The following is a 16,386-nucleotide window of genomic DNA, read 5'->3' as shown; positions in this document are numbered from 1 at the left end:
ACCTGAGCATCCTCGTCTCTACAACACTTTAACTTAATATTATGCTTCTCTTTTAATAGCCAACACTCTGCACCATAAAGCATTGCAAGTCTCACCACCATATTATAAAATTTTCTCTTAAGTTTGAAGGGGACTTTTCTATCACACAAGAAGCCTGATGCATTCCTCTACTTCAACCATCCAACTTGAATTCTACTGATAATATCCCTATTTCACCATCACTCTAAACAATAGACCCAAGATATCTAAAATATGTACTCTTATTAATGACTTGATCGCCCAAAGTCACAATCCCCCAACTAGATCTATTATTACTAAAATTACACTCCATATATTCAATTTTATATCTACTCAAATGAAAGCCCTTAGACTCTAAGGTTGACCTCCATAATTCAAGTTTACATTCAACTCCTCCTCTAGTCTTATGAACAAGAAGAATATCATCAACAAAAAGAATACACCAAGGTACAACCTCTTGCAAATATCTAGTGAGAACATCCATGACTAAAGCAAAAAGAAATGGGCTTAAGGCTGACCCTTCATGTAATCCAACTGAAATGGGAAAACACTTGGTCAAACCATCTTTTATTTGAGCACAAGTAACAGCTCATGCATACATATCCTTAATAACTTGAATATAAGCATTATTAACCCATTTCTTTTCTAGAACTTTCTATAACACTTCTCTTGGAACTTTATCATATGCTTTATCTAAATAAATAAATATCATATATAGATCCTCCTTATTCTCTCTATACTTCTCCATCAAACCTCTCAATAAATGTATAGCTTCCATAGTAGGCCTACTCGGCATGAATCCAAATTGATTTTGAGAAATATTAGCATCACGCCGCAACCTATGTTCCATAACTCTCACCCATAGTTTTAAAGTATGACATATTAACTTAATTCCTCTATAATTCATTAATTCGCACAATCTTGTGCATTACCCTTATTCTTAAAAATATGAATCAACATATTCATTATCCACTCATCTGATATCTTTTTAGTCTTCAAAATAACATTAAAAAGTATAGTAAGCCAAGAAATTCATTCATCTCCTAAACATTTCCACGCCTCAATTAAAATATCATCAGGTCCAACAGCTTTTCTACACATCATTTTCTTTGAAGACTCTCTAACTTCAATTTTACTAATACGCCGATAAAAACAAAAATATTTATTTTCATTTAGGGTGCTAAGGTCACTAAAGTCAATCTTATTCTCACAATCTTCATTGAAAAGTTTAACAAAAAATGTCATCCATCTTTGTTGAATATCCTCTTTTAATAAAAACACTTCTTTTATCTTCATCCTTCATACACTTCATTTGAACTAAATCTTTACTACTCATATCCCTTTGTTTGGCTAACTTATACATATATCTTTCACCTTCCTTAGTATCTACTCTATTATATAAATTATTAAAAGCTAAATCTTTGCATCGCATATTGCAAATTTAAAAAGAAAAATATTTTCTAAGTCAATTTGTTCTAATAACATGGCAAATTCGTATGTGAAGATTTCATTACAATCAATCAGAATTGATCTCAATCTGCACAAAACTGCAACTGAATGCCATTGTCAACATGGAACCTGATCAAATAAGATATTTGATTTAATTGATTTTAGAAATAACAAAAACAGAACCATAATAAAAAAGTCGAAATTATGACTAATAATTTAACAACATAACCGATCCAACCAAATAAAATAAATTTGAATGAGTTTTTCGCTTTTATCCAAACAACGCATACCCCTAATTAAAAGACCAAAACAATGCATGCCTAATTGAGATCTCTTCTATGCCTGATGTCCATTAATCATAATTGGGATTGATCCACTTGAAAACCAATCAAAAGCTACTGTTTCAGCAGCTGCAAAAGCTACAGCAGTATGATATGATCGTAACAGAAACTGGCATAAGAGCAATCAACACAAAAATTAAAAGATATGACGCAATACTGCTGAAACAACTGGATCTAGCCATTCCCATTTAACTGAACCATCAATAAAGAACCAAGGTTGGAGCCCAGAACTACTTGGGCCTATTAAGGCCAAGAAACACATTTTCATGGCATAGTACAAAATCAGAGGGGAACCATTGAAGGGCCACTAGAATATGGGTTACGTGAGTAAGTTTTTAATGTAAAAGCTAAAAAGAGAGATAACAGAGAGCAGCAAACCAAGGTCCCTCAACAAAAATGCAGTTAGCTGACCCTGGAAATTTGCTCGAGTTTCCGTACCATATTCTATAGCTGGTAGGCGTATGTGAGATATATACAACTTGGAAACTTGACTGGATCAATAACTCAATTGCTTGCCTTTTCATTGCCTTCTAAGTCCAGTTCACCTTCATAACGTCCATCATAAGCTTCATCCCTGCACCGTTTTCTTGTACTGAAAGGCTTGTCACACTCCACTGACCCATTTATTTTCTCTGTCAAGTTTCCTTCTACTTGATTAGCGTCTTCATTTCCTGCTGCTTGCTTATTTTCTTCAATTGAATTAGCTTTTGTAGCAATGGCTTCACGGTCCGACATTGCAGAACAGCCTGACTCTGCGCCCTTGGCCAACACGCCATTTGCAGTTGGCTTTGCTACTGGACTGACAGAAGATATCAATGATAGTATGTCTGGCTTAGCGTCAACTCTGACCCATCTATTCCCTGACCAGTCATTAGAAATTCTAACATTTTTTCTTTGACAAGATAGGAAGAAATCTTCACCTAAAAAAAAAAAAAAAAAAAATCCATCATTTCTTCAGCAACAGTTGTGTCCGGTCTGAATAAGCTTCTTAAGAGAAATTGGGACAGCAGAGAAAAGTCAAGTTGAAATATTCCCTCGTTTCTAACTCTCCTATGTCAATGCTTTAAATTATCTTGCATCTATGTTATAGACTTATAGTTACGTGCATAATGATAGATCCCCGGTTATGAGAAAAAAGTTTAAAGGATGCATATCATGAGCATTTGAAAGATTGCTGAATATTTGCAAGAATTTTATCATAACAAATAAAGAAAATTGGAAAAGGCATAACATGCAATATGAATTAGCAATTAGCCTTAATCTAAATATTTCGAGTGTTTCTCAAGCATTCATTCCCATTTATAGCTGCATATGGTGTTATTTTAGGCCTGGTTTGGTGGGACTTTTTTACTGCTTTTTCAATTTTAAAATGGTAAAATAAATTAAATTTGTGTTTGGAAGAACTATTTTTGCCAAAACACAAAAATAACTCCATTTTCACTTAAAACATCATAGTTATTCATCAACCACTTTCTCAGGATGGCCGCATTTAACCATTTGCGAAAATTCCAAAGTACACTCACACGCCCACACAAAACCTTACCACGTCTCTCGAGTCATCTTCTTTGTCCCCACATCGTCAATCAATTCTAGCAGAACTTCCCTTTCCCTTCCAGTGGTGTTGGTGGTGCAGCATGTAGCGGCGGAGATGACGAAGATGGTGAGGAATAAGAGAAGCAGGGAGAGTTAAGCAATCACAGTACATTGTCAAAAGGGCTTAAGCGACCCTAATTAGGAGGCTGTAATTTGGGTCTACCAAATAGGCACACTGCGGCATGAGAGAGGCATGAGAGAGAGAGATAGCGAGAGAGATTCTATCCACTAATTCTTTCTGGTCTCCCTTGTCCATAATCATTCTGGCACCTAAATAAACCGGCAAATAGCTCATAGAAAATCTTATTGGGTTAGCTTCAATGTACAAGAATTTGGTGCTTTTACTTTCTTCATTAGGTGGGCCTATCGATGGAGGCATCTTAGCTGGGATTTGCCAATAAGAGACAGAATAGGAGAAAGGATTCATGGTGTCATGCCACAATGGATAGCGGTTGAAGGCTTAGACCACTTATGACCAACATCTTCGATCAACATTCATATTATTTGTTAAGAGTTTATTTTCATGTACGACTAGTTATTTATATTGAAGCATACAATGATGTTTGTTATTTGTATTTGATAGTCATGGTGTAATGATATTATCATTATGAACTTCGACCTTTCAATAATCACCTTGTTTTACAATTTGAATTTATTGACAAGGTTTAAAAAAATAATTGAAATAATAATGCAAATCTATATGTAAAGAAAAATTTAAAAATAGTAATTATAATCATTAAGTAATAGATTTACTTTTAATGTACTAGTATTAAAATTATGTTGGAAGTAATGATAATATAAATAACAATTTTAAAAATTTTACATATATGTTGTAATTTTTTTAATTATAATTTTTTTTAACAGTTAAAAAAATTACATACACTTAATTTTGATATATGGGCAATTCAGACATTTATAGTCAAAGCGTTAAAGCTGAAAACCAAACCAAACAATTAATATATGCTTTTAGATCTCAGCAAGCACAAAATAAAGCAATTTAACTAAATAGCATTATGCTCATAACTCCATGTCTCCATTATTCAAACAGCTTTTCAGATACTTCATTTTCTTCACAACTGTTTCAAAACAAACTTTTACAGCAGCAACAATTAAACAAAACTAGGCATTAGTTACCTCTGAAGATGGAAATTATATATGCGATTGGGAAAGAGCAAGAAGAGTTGGAACTTGCAACAATCAAGTGATGACACTTCGTTTCATGTGCAATAACCAGAACATAAAGATCATAAATTTTAACTCATAGACGAAATAAAAGAAGATAGGGGGAAATGCATTTGCTAAATAATCAATGTGGATGGGGTCAAAAAAAGCTTGTCATTCACAGATAGCTCATGTTCAGCTCACTAAAAAAGCTCTTCGTGACTTATGCTTCATCTAATGAGCTTGCATACACTAAACAATTATTTGAACTCATTTTCTTAACAACCTTACTCAATTGTGTTCAACCCTCTTCTCTCTCTCTCTCTCTCTTCTCTCTCTCTATAATATATATATATATATTATATATATGATATATATATTATTTGAATTATTAATTGGTTAATATATACAAGTAAAATGACTCAATCTTATTTGGCTCATTATTTTTATTTCATTTATTCAACATTCGCTTGAATTCAAAAGAGTCAAACACAAATACGATGTTCAAGAACAATTTCGAACACAAGCTAATTTCGAGCAAATGAAAATGCAAACGAACTGAACACGAATAACTAAAAAGCTAGCTTAAGCTACGCTCATTTGCACAGGTACTAAGAGAAGGATAAATCTAATAGAACATCTAGAGGTAATGGAGATTACGGAGAAACCAATTATAAGTTAAAAAATAGCAAGAGAAAGTTGATTCAATATTCATTCATAAAATCTTTTTTAAATACAAACTTAAGGCATTCTTATATAGAGTATGCTTTAATAAATACCCAAAATATATCAAATTAATAAAACAAGACGTAATGTGTCCTAATTGTACATTTGCATAAGCAACATGATTAATACATGCATAAAATTAAATTGAAACAGCTAAAAAATGCGACCAAGATTATCCTAAATCATTTGATCGTGATGATCATATATCATTACACCAGAGTCGAAAGAAACTCTTATATGAAAAAATAGAAGATAGAAGTCATCTTAGTAAAGGAGTCATAACTGGAGCACAAGTCTCCTAAACAACAAATAGCAATAGCAATATGAACAATTGTGTAAGAGGATTTGGGGGCTCAGGCTTAACATGTTGATATACATCATGAATCAAATCAATAATCTAGGCGAGCAACCCATGACATCATAGCTGTGATGAAACATTCAATGATATAGGCAATTAAGTATCAGCTTGCATAACAATCCCAACTTGAGGAGAACAGAACTCCATAGTTCACAATTTTCGTTAAGCGCCTAATGACAATATGAGGTAGAAGCAATGAAAAGAAACCTTGTAAAAGAGAGGAAAAAAGCACATGAAGCAGGAAACAACATATATCTAGGGTTGTCAAAAAGCTCATGTTTCACAAACCATATGTGTTCCGCTTACTAAGAAGCTTGTGTTCAATTTATTCTTAAAGCGAGCTGATATTAAACTATTTTTAGCTTGTTTTCTTAACCGATCGGACATAAAAATAGCCTTGTTCAATCGTGTTCAACTCATCATTCTCTCTATCGATATATATATATATTCATATTAATTAATTGGTTAGTAGATAAATAGAATGATTGATGTTTGGCTTGAAGTTGAACGAATTGAGCACATACACGATTTCATAAATAATTTCAAACAAACAAAACTATAACGAACAAAATAGAAGCATATGACAAGCTAGCTCACACTCGACTCATTTATACCCCTACCTATATCTCCATCTATAATGCTCAATCAGAACATAAGCTCAATGTTGGGTGCATGGACAAGATCGAAATGGAAGAAGCGCAATCAAAAATTTGAGGGAGAGCAGCTGCATGGATGCAAGATGTGGAATGAATGAGGAATCATTTGACTCTATAACACCTAGATATCACTTTATCTTATAATATTGACTAATTATTGTTTATTTCACATCCACTAAAATTGAATATCACATGCTCGATCTTTAAGAGACAAACTAAGAGAAATCAAATTTTCAATCCTTTTTTTAAAGAATGATTACCAACAAATGCTGCTAAATCAGAACATAAGCTGGCCTAATACTAACATATATTAACCACTATTACAATATAATTATGATCTTTTAAATTCTTGATTAGAATATTCTCTCATGTAGTCAATGTAAACACCCTTTTGAACTAGTGATGTTAAAACCAGATCACATACATCAAGGTTCAAATAGTTGGACCAAGAATGGTCGCTTGTCTAGTTAGAGGAATCCTATAAACTAGGCTCCCATTTGATGCAGAGTATCTAACACGAATCTAGCATGCAATATAAGTATAAATGAAACCATATAATATAACAAACATACAATTTCAAAAGACAAACTATCAATCTTAAAATACTATTTACTACTATCAATGAAAAAAAAAAGATAAATTTTAATTCAAATGAAAATTTTACAAGCAACTAGAAATTAATGCAAGAAAGTTGAAGATCATGAAAACCATGCAAACAACCAAAATTCCATGCAAAGAAAGAAAAACATGTTATGGAAAGTCTGAGAAAATTCAATCACACTTTCAACCCATAATGAAAAAATAATTCAAAGGGGAAGAAGAGAAGAAAGAGTACAACATCACCGAAGAGCAGCAACATGTACATGGAAAGAGCCTCAACCTTGATTTTCAAGTGCCATACTTGATCAAGAAACTTAATCTTAAAAGGAGAAAACTTGGTACATCCAAAACAATTTAATTCTTCACATGATTGCTTTCTCTACATGTCTTAGATCCCTATTAATAATCTTCATCAAATAACAAAATAAGTTTATTAAAAAAATTTCAGAGTTGTAGAGGATCATACCGAATGAACCATAACCCCCTCTCTACATGCCTTAGATCCTTATTTATAATCTTCATAAAAAAAACAAAATAAGTTCATTTAAAAAAATCAAGGAAGGAATCGCAAAGGATCTTCAGAATAAAATGGCAATACAAACATATAAATGCATACTCTTACTGACTCCACTAAATGGTTAGAACCAAATATCAAAATTAAAATCTAATTTTAATTTTCAAAATTCTAATTTCAAATTGGTGGTTGTAACAGAAGTATTTTGCATGTGAAATTCACATCAGCATTCCCCATTAATCTTAAGATAAATTATAATATGTTAAAAGCCAATCTTTCTATAGAAATGAACCAAATTGTATTCCATGAATCCCATTATATTTGTCCAATAACTTCCACCTTTGGGCTTGTTCTTAATCACCCCCACCTCAAACAGATTGACCTAACAATTTCACCTTAATTAAAAAGCTATAGCACATCATTCTCACTAATAAAACCAGCTCAATGTCCCGTAAAAGTACTTTTTTGAACTCACGATCAATCATGTTATACAAGAAAAAACTTGCCACTAGCCGGTGGCAAGGGCTTCAATATACTATATTATATTTCTTGGGAAAAAAATTGGGTGGATATCTTGATCAAAAGACAAGTTTTGGTTGGGATATTCTCGCCCCAATCTTTTTCCTATTTCTTACTCCCTTGCTGCAATTGATAGCTACCTGCATTTGTTGGAAATTCCTCTGGGAAGTAAAACATCTCAACAGTGTAATTCCATGTACGCTAGCAATATTCAACGAAGGAAGAGGACGTGTGCCTCATGCCTCCATAAAAAGACTCTAGCACACATGCAATTTTCTTTTTTACCAACTCATCATTCTACTTGACTAAATGTGTCATACTGAACCACTTCTTCTTTATGCTTTATGGAAAACAAAGTTCTTTTAGAATAATAGAGTAAAAGTTCCAAGACAGTTCATCACTAAGCAGAATAAACTGTCCATTCTTCTAAAACCAAATCTCAGTAGAAGTTACATAGTAGAAGCAAGGTCTCGTTGAAACTACACAAGACTGCCTTTTTAAGTTTTGATTCAACAGTCAAACTATGTGTCAGCGTGAGTTCACAGCCAGCATGGTTTCTATTCTCTAGAAATATTTTAGAACATTCGAGAAAAAGAGAGTCCTTTCAATTTTGTAAACAGTGTTTATTGTGTAAAAGTTAAGTTACACGGCAAAGAAAATCCTGGAAGAATTCATGTAGCATGGTAGTTCTGAAAGCTTGGCGAGTAGTGAACCAATGATCATTAGATCACTCACACTAAGAGCACTCTTTCATCTATTAAGAAACAAAAATAGCATGGAATCATGCAGTTCACAGTACCAACGGTGAAAGACAAGATATGAGAACAATTAAGGTAGAGAGAAATAAATCAATATAGCAAATGTAAAAAATTCATACCAGGAACATATACTTGCAAGCTATCATCTCCACAGCATTCCATTCCAATAACAACCCCCTCCCACCAGCCATCATTCCACCATGCATCCACTGCTGTTCCAATCTGCAAGGCAGCATCCTCAGGTATATAATTACACTCAGGAAATGGCCTAATTGTAAAACGGCCTGAAAGCCTCATGCCCAATTTGTCAGGAGCAGCCACTTTGAAAGCAGGTACCCATTCCTACAAAAAAAAAAACTAACACTCAGAAAGAATACAAGTATCTATCAATCTAACAAAGCTTCATTATCAACTAAATTTCTTTAAAAAAAGGGGGAAAAAAAAAAGAATTTATAGCAATCAGCATAGTTAGATGTCTGATAAAAATTATTGACAGGAATGTTTCCACGTATTTTTGTAAAGAATAATAATATATGCGTAGAACCAATAGATCAAGCATGTGGCTGACATATATTGGTGACCCACAGCATAAGTAACCTGTAAACATCCACTGGTTAGTAGTTCCATACATTGCCAGGGCTCTCATTAATTGAAAAGTATTGCAACTGTTTCTCCTAATTTGTAAAGAAGAAATATTAAAACAATTGAATGCAGGTTCAGATTAGATTGGCAGTTCCGGTCTATAATAGATAAATGCAAATCTGCATAAATATTTAGAACTTATACCAAAAAGTAAAAATAAGAACAGACCTATAACTTCTGCTGTATAGACAAGCTATAGTTTTAGCGATCATTTTCTTTCATGTTATACATTAAGCTAGTTATATGTCTTGCACTAAAATGAGAATGTCATTATCTCGTACCTCTAAGTTCCCACAATCATCCTCATTCTGCACATTGTCATATCGGACCTTCAATCTCATTTGACTTGCTCTTAAAACAGTACATTTAAACCAGCAGCCTCTGATGCCACTATCTTGGCATAGTAGCTCAATCTTCTCATCCGCTTTGTAGGGAGGTTTTGGCAGATTACGTGGTCCTATAAACTTCACTGACAGAGGCCTTCTCATGGTCAGATCACATCCCAAGTTATGACATGCTGGCCAGAGTTTTCTCATTTCGTTTCTGTCACTGGACATTTTAATATCCAAATGGTCCTTCAAAATCCTCTGATGGCTCTTGACAAATGTCATTCTCTTTGATCCAACATGTTTTATATCACAGGCATTGCGGAATTGCTGCTCCCCAGAAAAAGAACAGATATCCAAGGATGAAAGAACAGGCTGATTAAAATATCCACCCAGAGATGTTAGATCAAAGAATTTGAATTTTTTTTTGTTATATTGCCTAAAGCATAAGCGCAGACCACAGGAAGACGAATAAGGAGATGTTGCTGAACACTTCTCATAATGTTCAGGAGTTAAAATAGTAGCAACATCATCAACACACTCGGCACTTATGACCTGCGAGTAAGGAGTTATGAAGACTTCATTAGGGTGTGGAGCTGGCGGTGGTATTGTACAATCAAATTCTTGGTCCTGGTGAAACCAGCGCACTTTCACTTTCTTTTGTCCTTTCTTATCTTCATACATATCTTCTAGATAAGCAAGATAGCGAGTTTCTTCCTCTGACATGACAAGAACAAAAGAATGGGCCTGCATTAAAAACAAAATAGTTTATTCTTAAGAATATTTCAAAAAATCAATAACTAAATAAGCTGACGCTTACAAAAATGGTTGTCCCATTGCGATAAAATGCTTCGTAATGCTTAAGTTGTTTGCCACAGATCCAGGAAATTCCAAACCACGTGATCTCTGAGTGTTGGCCTTTCAAGCTCCTGCCAAGATCCTGGAATGTAAATTGGAAAAATGATTTATCCAAGTAGGATTCAAAATAACAAAGAAGATTTTCTCGTCAATCAAATACCATATGCTTATGCACGAAGCCTCCTGAATCCTTAACTCCATTACTTGTGATCTTAGCACCCAAAGAGTTTGCTGGACCATTTTTCAGTGCTCCTGCAATTAAAATTGTAACACTACTGAGACATCCATTCTTATGGGAAAGACTGGTAATGAAATTACAATAATAGAACAGCTTCAGAATGGGATAACTTTTAATATATTGTCCGAAAAAGATTAAGAGATAATATTATCAATAAATGCCAACTCCTGGAGAATTAGTGAAATTAGGAGCATGAAATGTAAGACAAATGAACCTATAGCTTTCACAAAACTCCATTTTTTTCTATAACATCTATACCATTTTGCAATACAACCAGATACAAAATAATCATGGGTCCCCCATTAGTAAAAACAATCTCATTAAAGAACAATGCATGATATGTCAAGTAGATAACTATTGCCTATGTCACTCTAACTCGTAATCACCTATTAAAAATTTATCGGTTTAGCACAAGAAACAACATAAATGAATCAACTAATCAATTGGTGGCATAGTATATGGGAGGCCTTCAAAATACAGTACACAAAAAGCTCAAAACAAACTACGTTTGGTCCTGTTGCAAGTGGTGAATCTAGCATAAGAGGCAGATTCTCTGTTAAGTCATCATTCCCATGGTTTCTCATATTGAAAGGAGTTACTCATCCAAATAACAAAGCTCAATTGCCCAATCTCAATCCCAAGTTCTTCTCTCTTAAATCCCATGCTCATAAGCTGCAACCCCCACCATAACTCAAGATGAATCAGCAATATGCTTCACCTGCGCATGAGAATCCGTATGCCAAGCCAAACACCTTAAGTATTTTCATTGTTTCCAATCAAGGCACAAATCAAATGAGTGCCCAACTCGCAAACAATTTCAACTTGCCAAGAGAGGCCAAGATGGGTCCTATACCAAAGACAATGCCACAATTGATAATTAAGTAGAAGAACTCAAGGCGATGAACAGGACGTCATCACTTGCATTATTTCAAAGATTCTTATCGTGCCTCGAGAACCCACTTTAACAAAATCTCACGCCATATTCCACACCAGTTGTATGACTAATGGCAAAGTATGCGAACTACTGATAAATAGCAATTGCACTGCTCTAGAACTGTAGTTAGAGCACTGAATATGAAAGCAACCAAGCATCCCCACACCTATAAGATCAATTTGGTTCAGGGTTAAAATTTTGATTATAGATATGTGTTGGATAACCTTCTCTATTGGCAAACACTTCTTGTACAAAGTATCATAAGAGGTTATCAAAATGTGAGGAATGTATGTCACCTAATACTTGATCGCCCTTGGAAATTAATTATGAGAGCAACATATGACTGTCGGGATAAATGTTTACTTGTTTGAGTGGAAAGGGAAGAAGTTCACAGTATCCAAATCCAAAAGCTCACAGGATCACACGAAAGATCGGCATTTATAATGGTATTAGTTCAATCCCTGCCAGAAACCCAGAAAGAAACTAATTCTTTATTTGCTCTAATTGCTATAATAGAAGAAGGCAATGTCATAACGTGTCATAACTCTATTGAAATTTTTTTTGGTTATTTGGCCAACTGACCTGCCAATGGGAATGATGTCACTCAAGAAAGTACAACATCAAATTGAATTCCATCATAGCAGCTTTTTGCCTAATCTCCCACACTATAAAATGAGCATGATCAAGCACAAGTTATTGCAAGACATAGTCCATGCGCCATGCCTACATCACTTGCCCTCAAATGAACTGATCAAGCACAATATAATGTCAGATTGAATTCCATCCTAACAGCTCTTTGCCTAATCTCTCACACTATAAAATGAGTCTGATCAATCACAATTTATTGCAAGAAGATAAGATAAGACATATGTGTGTGGAGAACAAGACAATTAATAAAATTATAGTAAAATATCCCACCTCGAAGATATGCTCAACAAGCTTACAAGTTCCTAAGTCTTACACAAAACTTGACATGCTCGGCAGTTATCACCAATTAATCCCAGTAATGAGTGGAAAACTACATTTTAAATGAGCAAATGGCTTTATGAATTGAAGGTGATTCTTTTCGAGCGATACAACACACTAAGCACGTTCATACAACTCATGACCAATGCACTGAAGCCTCTCTTAAACTCCTAGTGTTGGTTATTCTGACGACATTCTTATATTTGAACCATCGCAAACTGCTCATTTCAAACATTTTGAACAAATTTTCCCCATGCTCCACATTCACCACTTCAACATAAGCAAATGCGAGTTCGAAACCACAGCAGTGCATGTATTAGGATTCATTATTAGTTGATTTAGTTCCAATGGTGTCCATGTAGATCCTAGAAAAGCTACAGCACTTTCAGACTTTCAGACTAACCGCCTCCTAGTTTTGACACTAAAACAAGAAGCTTCCACAACCTAGCCAGCTTCTCCAAGCGATTCATTCGTGGGTTTAGCATTTTAAAGGCATATTACAAACTGCATTAAGTTAAAGCAATTTTCCTAGACTGATGAATAATAATGTTTCTTTAAAACTATCAAGTATAAGTTGAGTTCCGCCCAAGTTCATGTCATACCAAACTTCAAAAAGTCATTTTTGGTCAAGATAGATGATTCCGCTTTGGGGCATAGGCACTATCCTATCTCAAGACGTCCAACCAATGAATTTTTCATGAAAAGTTGAACCCGCAACATCAAAACTGGATGGGTTACAAGCATGAGTTGTATGCTATTGTTCATGCAATAAGAGCATTACCTACTATACCATGATTTTGTGTTGCACAGTGACTGCCAAGCCCTCTAAATTCTTATCTCTCAAAGAACTAAAGTAAGATGAATGCGCTTTGGGTTTTCTTTCCTCAAAAAATCAATTTCACCCTCAAACATAAGGTGGAAACACATAATCAAGTCACCAATGCACTCAACCACCACAATAATCTTCTCACTGCATTGTCCACTGAAATCACTGGCATTGAGCACCTAAAGGAGTTATATGCCAGCGATAAAGACTTCACAGGCATAAGGGAAAATTGCTTAAATAAATCCCACAGTTGATTATTTTAAGAAGTATAGTATTTTACAATTTTTCATTTTTGCTTCTCCTTCCCTACCCGTTTACCTTGCACTGGTTTCCTACACGGCTACACCACAAGGTGGTTGTTGTTGCTACTATATATATATATCAACATGAAATTACATAAACAAAATGATGCTTCATGAAGCTAAATAGCAATAGGTTAATTCATAAAAGCCAGAATTATTCTACTAATCATATTACACTGGTTACAGCAGGGGCCCTGTTTAATTGAAAAACAATAATCAACTCACAACGATATGCAAACTACATGATATAAATAAACCGATAAAACATGCATGATGCATCAATATGAGACCAAGTCCTGCATAAATATTAATTAGTCAAATTGACAAAATACTAGGATATTTCTTTAAGACTGGATACGGAACCCACAGGACTACATTCTTTCATAAAAGATCTACAAACTAAGTAAACAACTAACCGTCAACAGAATATGAGGCCAGTGCCAGAACAAGGAAACCACCTGTCCCAACCTACAAGCCTACATGGGCTTCCATTTTGCACACCGAAGTCAATAGCTTCAATTTTTCCAACAGAAAGAATAACAATCAAACCTTCCAACGCCAATATCAGGATGACAGTAAAAATTGGGTATACAATCCAGGCCACCAAATAAATGAATAGTAAAAGAACAGGAAAATGATGTATAGATGAGATAATAGTTGGCATCGAAGGAAAGTGTCTTCTTGTTTATGAAGTTGCGCCACTCCTAGGCAAACTACAGCAGAATCAATACTCCAAACATGCTGAGAAAGAACAAAACTATTAAGATCGAGACATCAACATCAAAAAGCAAAACAATATCATCAGAAGCCACATAGAGAACTATAGAAAAAGTTGAAAGCTGTTTCATATGCGCAAGTGAGCTAATAAACGAGTCAGCAGATGAAATCTAACGCAGACAAACGAAAAGGAAAGAGAGATCCACTACTGGAATGATTATGCGACTTGATCTTCCCCGGGAGAAACGAACTAAGCCAATCTACGACCTCTCTTCTCGATCTCCACTTGAGGCTTGAAACTGCAGACTTGTCTGGGCAATAGGACTGGTGAAACTCTTCAGAGACCACATAGAGCATGTGTCTCAAGCTCCTCTCGGTGCCGATCACGGCGAGATGGGATTGTCCGTTAGAGTCCTCAAGGAAGTAATGGACAACGCGGCTTCCGCGCTCCTGAGAGATGATACTCTCCCTCCATTCCACAAAATCGGAAACTATCGCAGTCGCCGCCATCAGAACTGTGGAGAGAGTGGCGACGAAGGATCAGAGCTGAACTGAGAACATCAAAGGAAAAGGAGGAAGGATTTCCAGCGAAAAAGCTTTGGATTCTGCGATAATCTCTTCATGGGTTTGGGGAGACCGGCGGAAGAAAGAAGAAGATGAAAAGAGAAGAGAAAGCATACGATGGCGAGACCGGGTACGACAAGACAGTCTTCGCCTTCGGCGGTGGAGGCTGTTGTGAAACGGCGTAAAGGGCGGATGCGGCGGAGGGAGTTTCGGTGGTTCTTAAGTGCTGAACTGATGAAGCTCCTCTCTCTCTCTCGGTCTCCACTCGTTTTCTCCAGTTCTCAGTCGCGCCCTCTTTCTCTCTCTTCCGCCGCACCAGGACCTCTGTTTAACTCTCTCTTTCGTCGTCTCTCTCTCTCTCTCGCTCTCTCTCTCTTAGGTAGGTTAACTTGCCTATGCAACGGGAACAGAGAGACCCTCCTTACAGAGCTTGTTGTCTCCAATCAAGATCCTAATTTGCGGTGCAATGAAACTATCCATTCATTTATTTTCCATTGAAGTCTTGCTTGATTATTTTAAGGGGCTGTCCGGTGGGATTTCAAATCGGCCTAAAGTATTTTATATCAAGGGGTTTTCAAAATTTTGATGTTTTATTTGATGAAAAAAGAATGTGAATTAAAGTAAAATATATTTGGTGTAAATTATTTTAGCTTATTTTTTAGATACGCTAAACTCATCGGATTTTGAGTGAGTAAACATTGCAAGTAAGCCCGTTTGATTGCACCGTCACCGTCACCTCCATCTACCTTCAGCCACCACCATCGCCGCCGGCCACCAACGCCGTCAGGCACTGTCTGCTATTGCAGGCCACCATCGCCGCCAACAGCCACTGCCGCTCACCAACACCACCATTCGTTGTTGTGGCTACTGTCACCACTATCCGTTGTTGTCCATCGCTATTGCCACTCGTCATTGTTGCGTCCTGGAGTATTCGCGGCGGTAGAGAAATATTTAGTTTAACGTCTTAGCATTGTACGAAGATCCAGCACACAAACAGATAAGTAAGAGGGTGTAGCATTCATAAGAGACACCAAAGTTTTTACGTGGAAAACCCCTAAAAAGGGGGAAAAACCACGGGGCCTGGCCCAGTTTGAATGAATCCACTAGTATTTGCAGTCGATTACAAATGAGGCCCTTCCTTGGGAGAAGGTCTTGGATTGATGTAGCAAATCTACATCATATAGATTGCATTATATGGTAGGAATTACATATACATGTTTGTCTGGTCGGAAGGACCGTAGTCGGCAGGAGACCGGGGTCAGAAAGACCATTGTCTGTTGATGGAGGTCGGAAGGACCATAGTAGGCGACGAAGGCCTGA

General features: G+C 35.8%; 1 protein-coding gene across 2 annotated transcripts; it reads right to left on the bottom strand.

The window, feature by feature from the left end:
* Nucleotides 1-1,965: 1,965 nt before the first annotated feature.
* Nucleotides 1,966-15,547, bottom strand: LOC110113373. 2 transcript variants are annotated; one of them, XM_020845927.2, is made up of 7 exons: nucleotides 15,183-15,547; nucleotides 14,712-15,017; nucleotides 10,680-10,771; nucleotides 10,482-10,601; nucleotides 9,617-10,408; nucleotides 8,813-9,035; nucleotides 1,966-2,728 (listed from the first exon to the last, which is right to left on the bottom strand). In XM_020845927.2, exons 2-7 carry the CDS (start codon nucleotides 15,010-15,012, stop codon nucleotides 2,313-2,315), a joined length of 1,944 nt encoding a protein of 647 aa, XP_020701586.1. In that variant the 5' UTR covers nucleotides 15,013-15,017; nucleotides 15,183-15,547; the 3' UTR covers nucleotides 1,966-2,312. The 2 variants fall into 2 exon arrangements, with proteins under 2 accessions (XP_020701586.1, XP_020701585.1); XM_020845926.2 differs by having other exon boundaries at nucleotides 14,712-15,546.
* Between the last annotated feature and the right edge of the window lie 839 nt (nucleotides 15,548-16,386).

The sequence above is a fragment of the Dendrobium catenatum genome, unplaced genomic scaffold (assembly GCF_001605985.2).
Source record: "Dendrobium catenatum unplaced genomic scaffold, ASM160598v2 fragScaff_scaffold_800, whole genome shotgun sequence".
In the NCBI taxonomy this organism is placed as follows: domain Eukaryota; kingdom Viridiplantae; phylum Streptophyta; class Magnoliopsida; order Asparagales; family Orchidaceae; genus Dendrobium; species Dendrobium catenatum.
Note: the sequence above shows the minus strand (reverse complement) of the source record. Positions and strands in the feature narration are given on the sequence as shown.

Coding starts and splice junctions, on each gene's coding strand:
- LOC110113373 (XM_020845927.2), bottom strand. CDS start 15,012: ATGGCGGCGACTGCGATAGTTTCCGATTTTGTGGAATGGAGGGAGAGT. Junction 10,772..14,711: donor CAAGTCGCATAATCATTCCA/GTAGTGGATCTC, acceptor TTTTAATTGCAG/GAGCACTGAAAAATGGTCCA. Junction 10,409..10,481: donor GCAATGGGACAACCATTTTT/GTAAGCGTCAGC, acceptor TTTTTAATGCAG/GCCCATTCTTTTGTTCTTGT.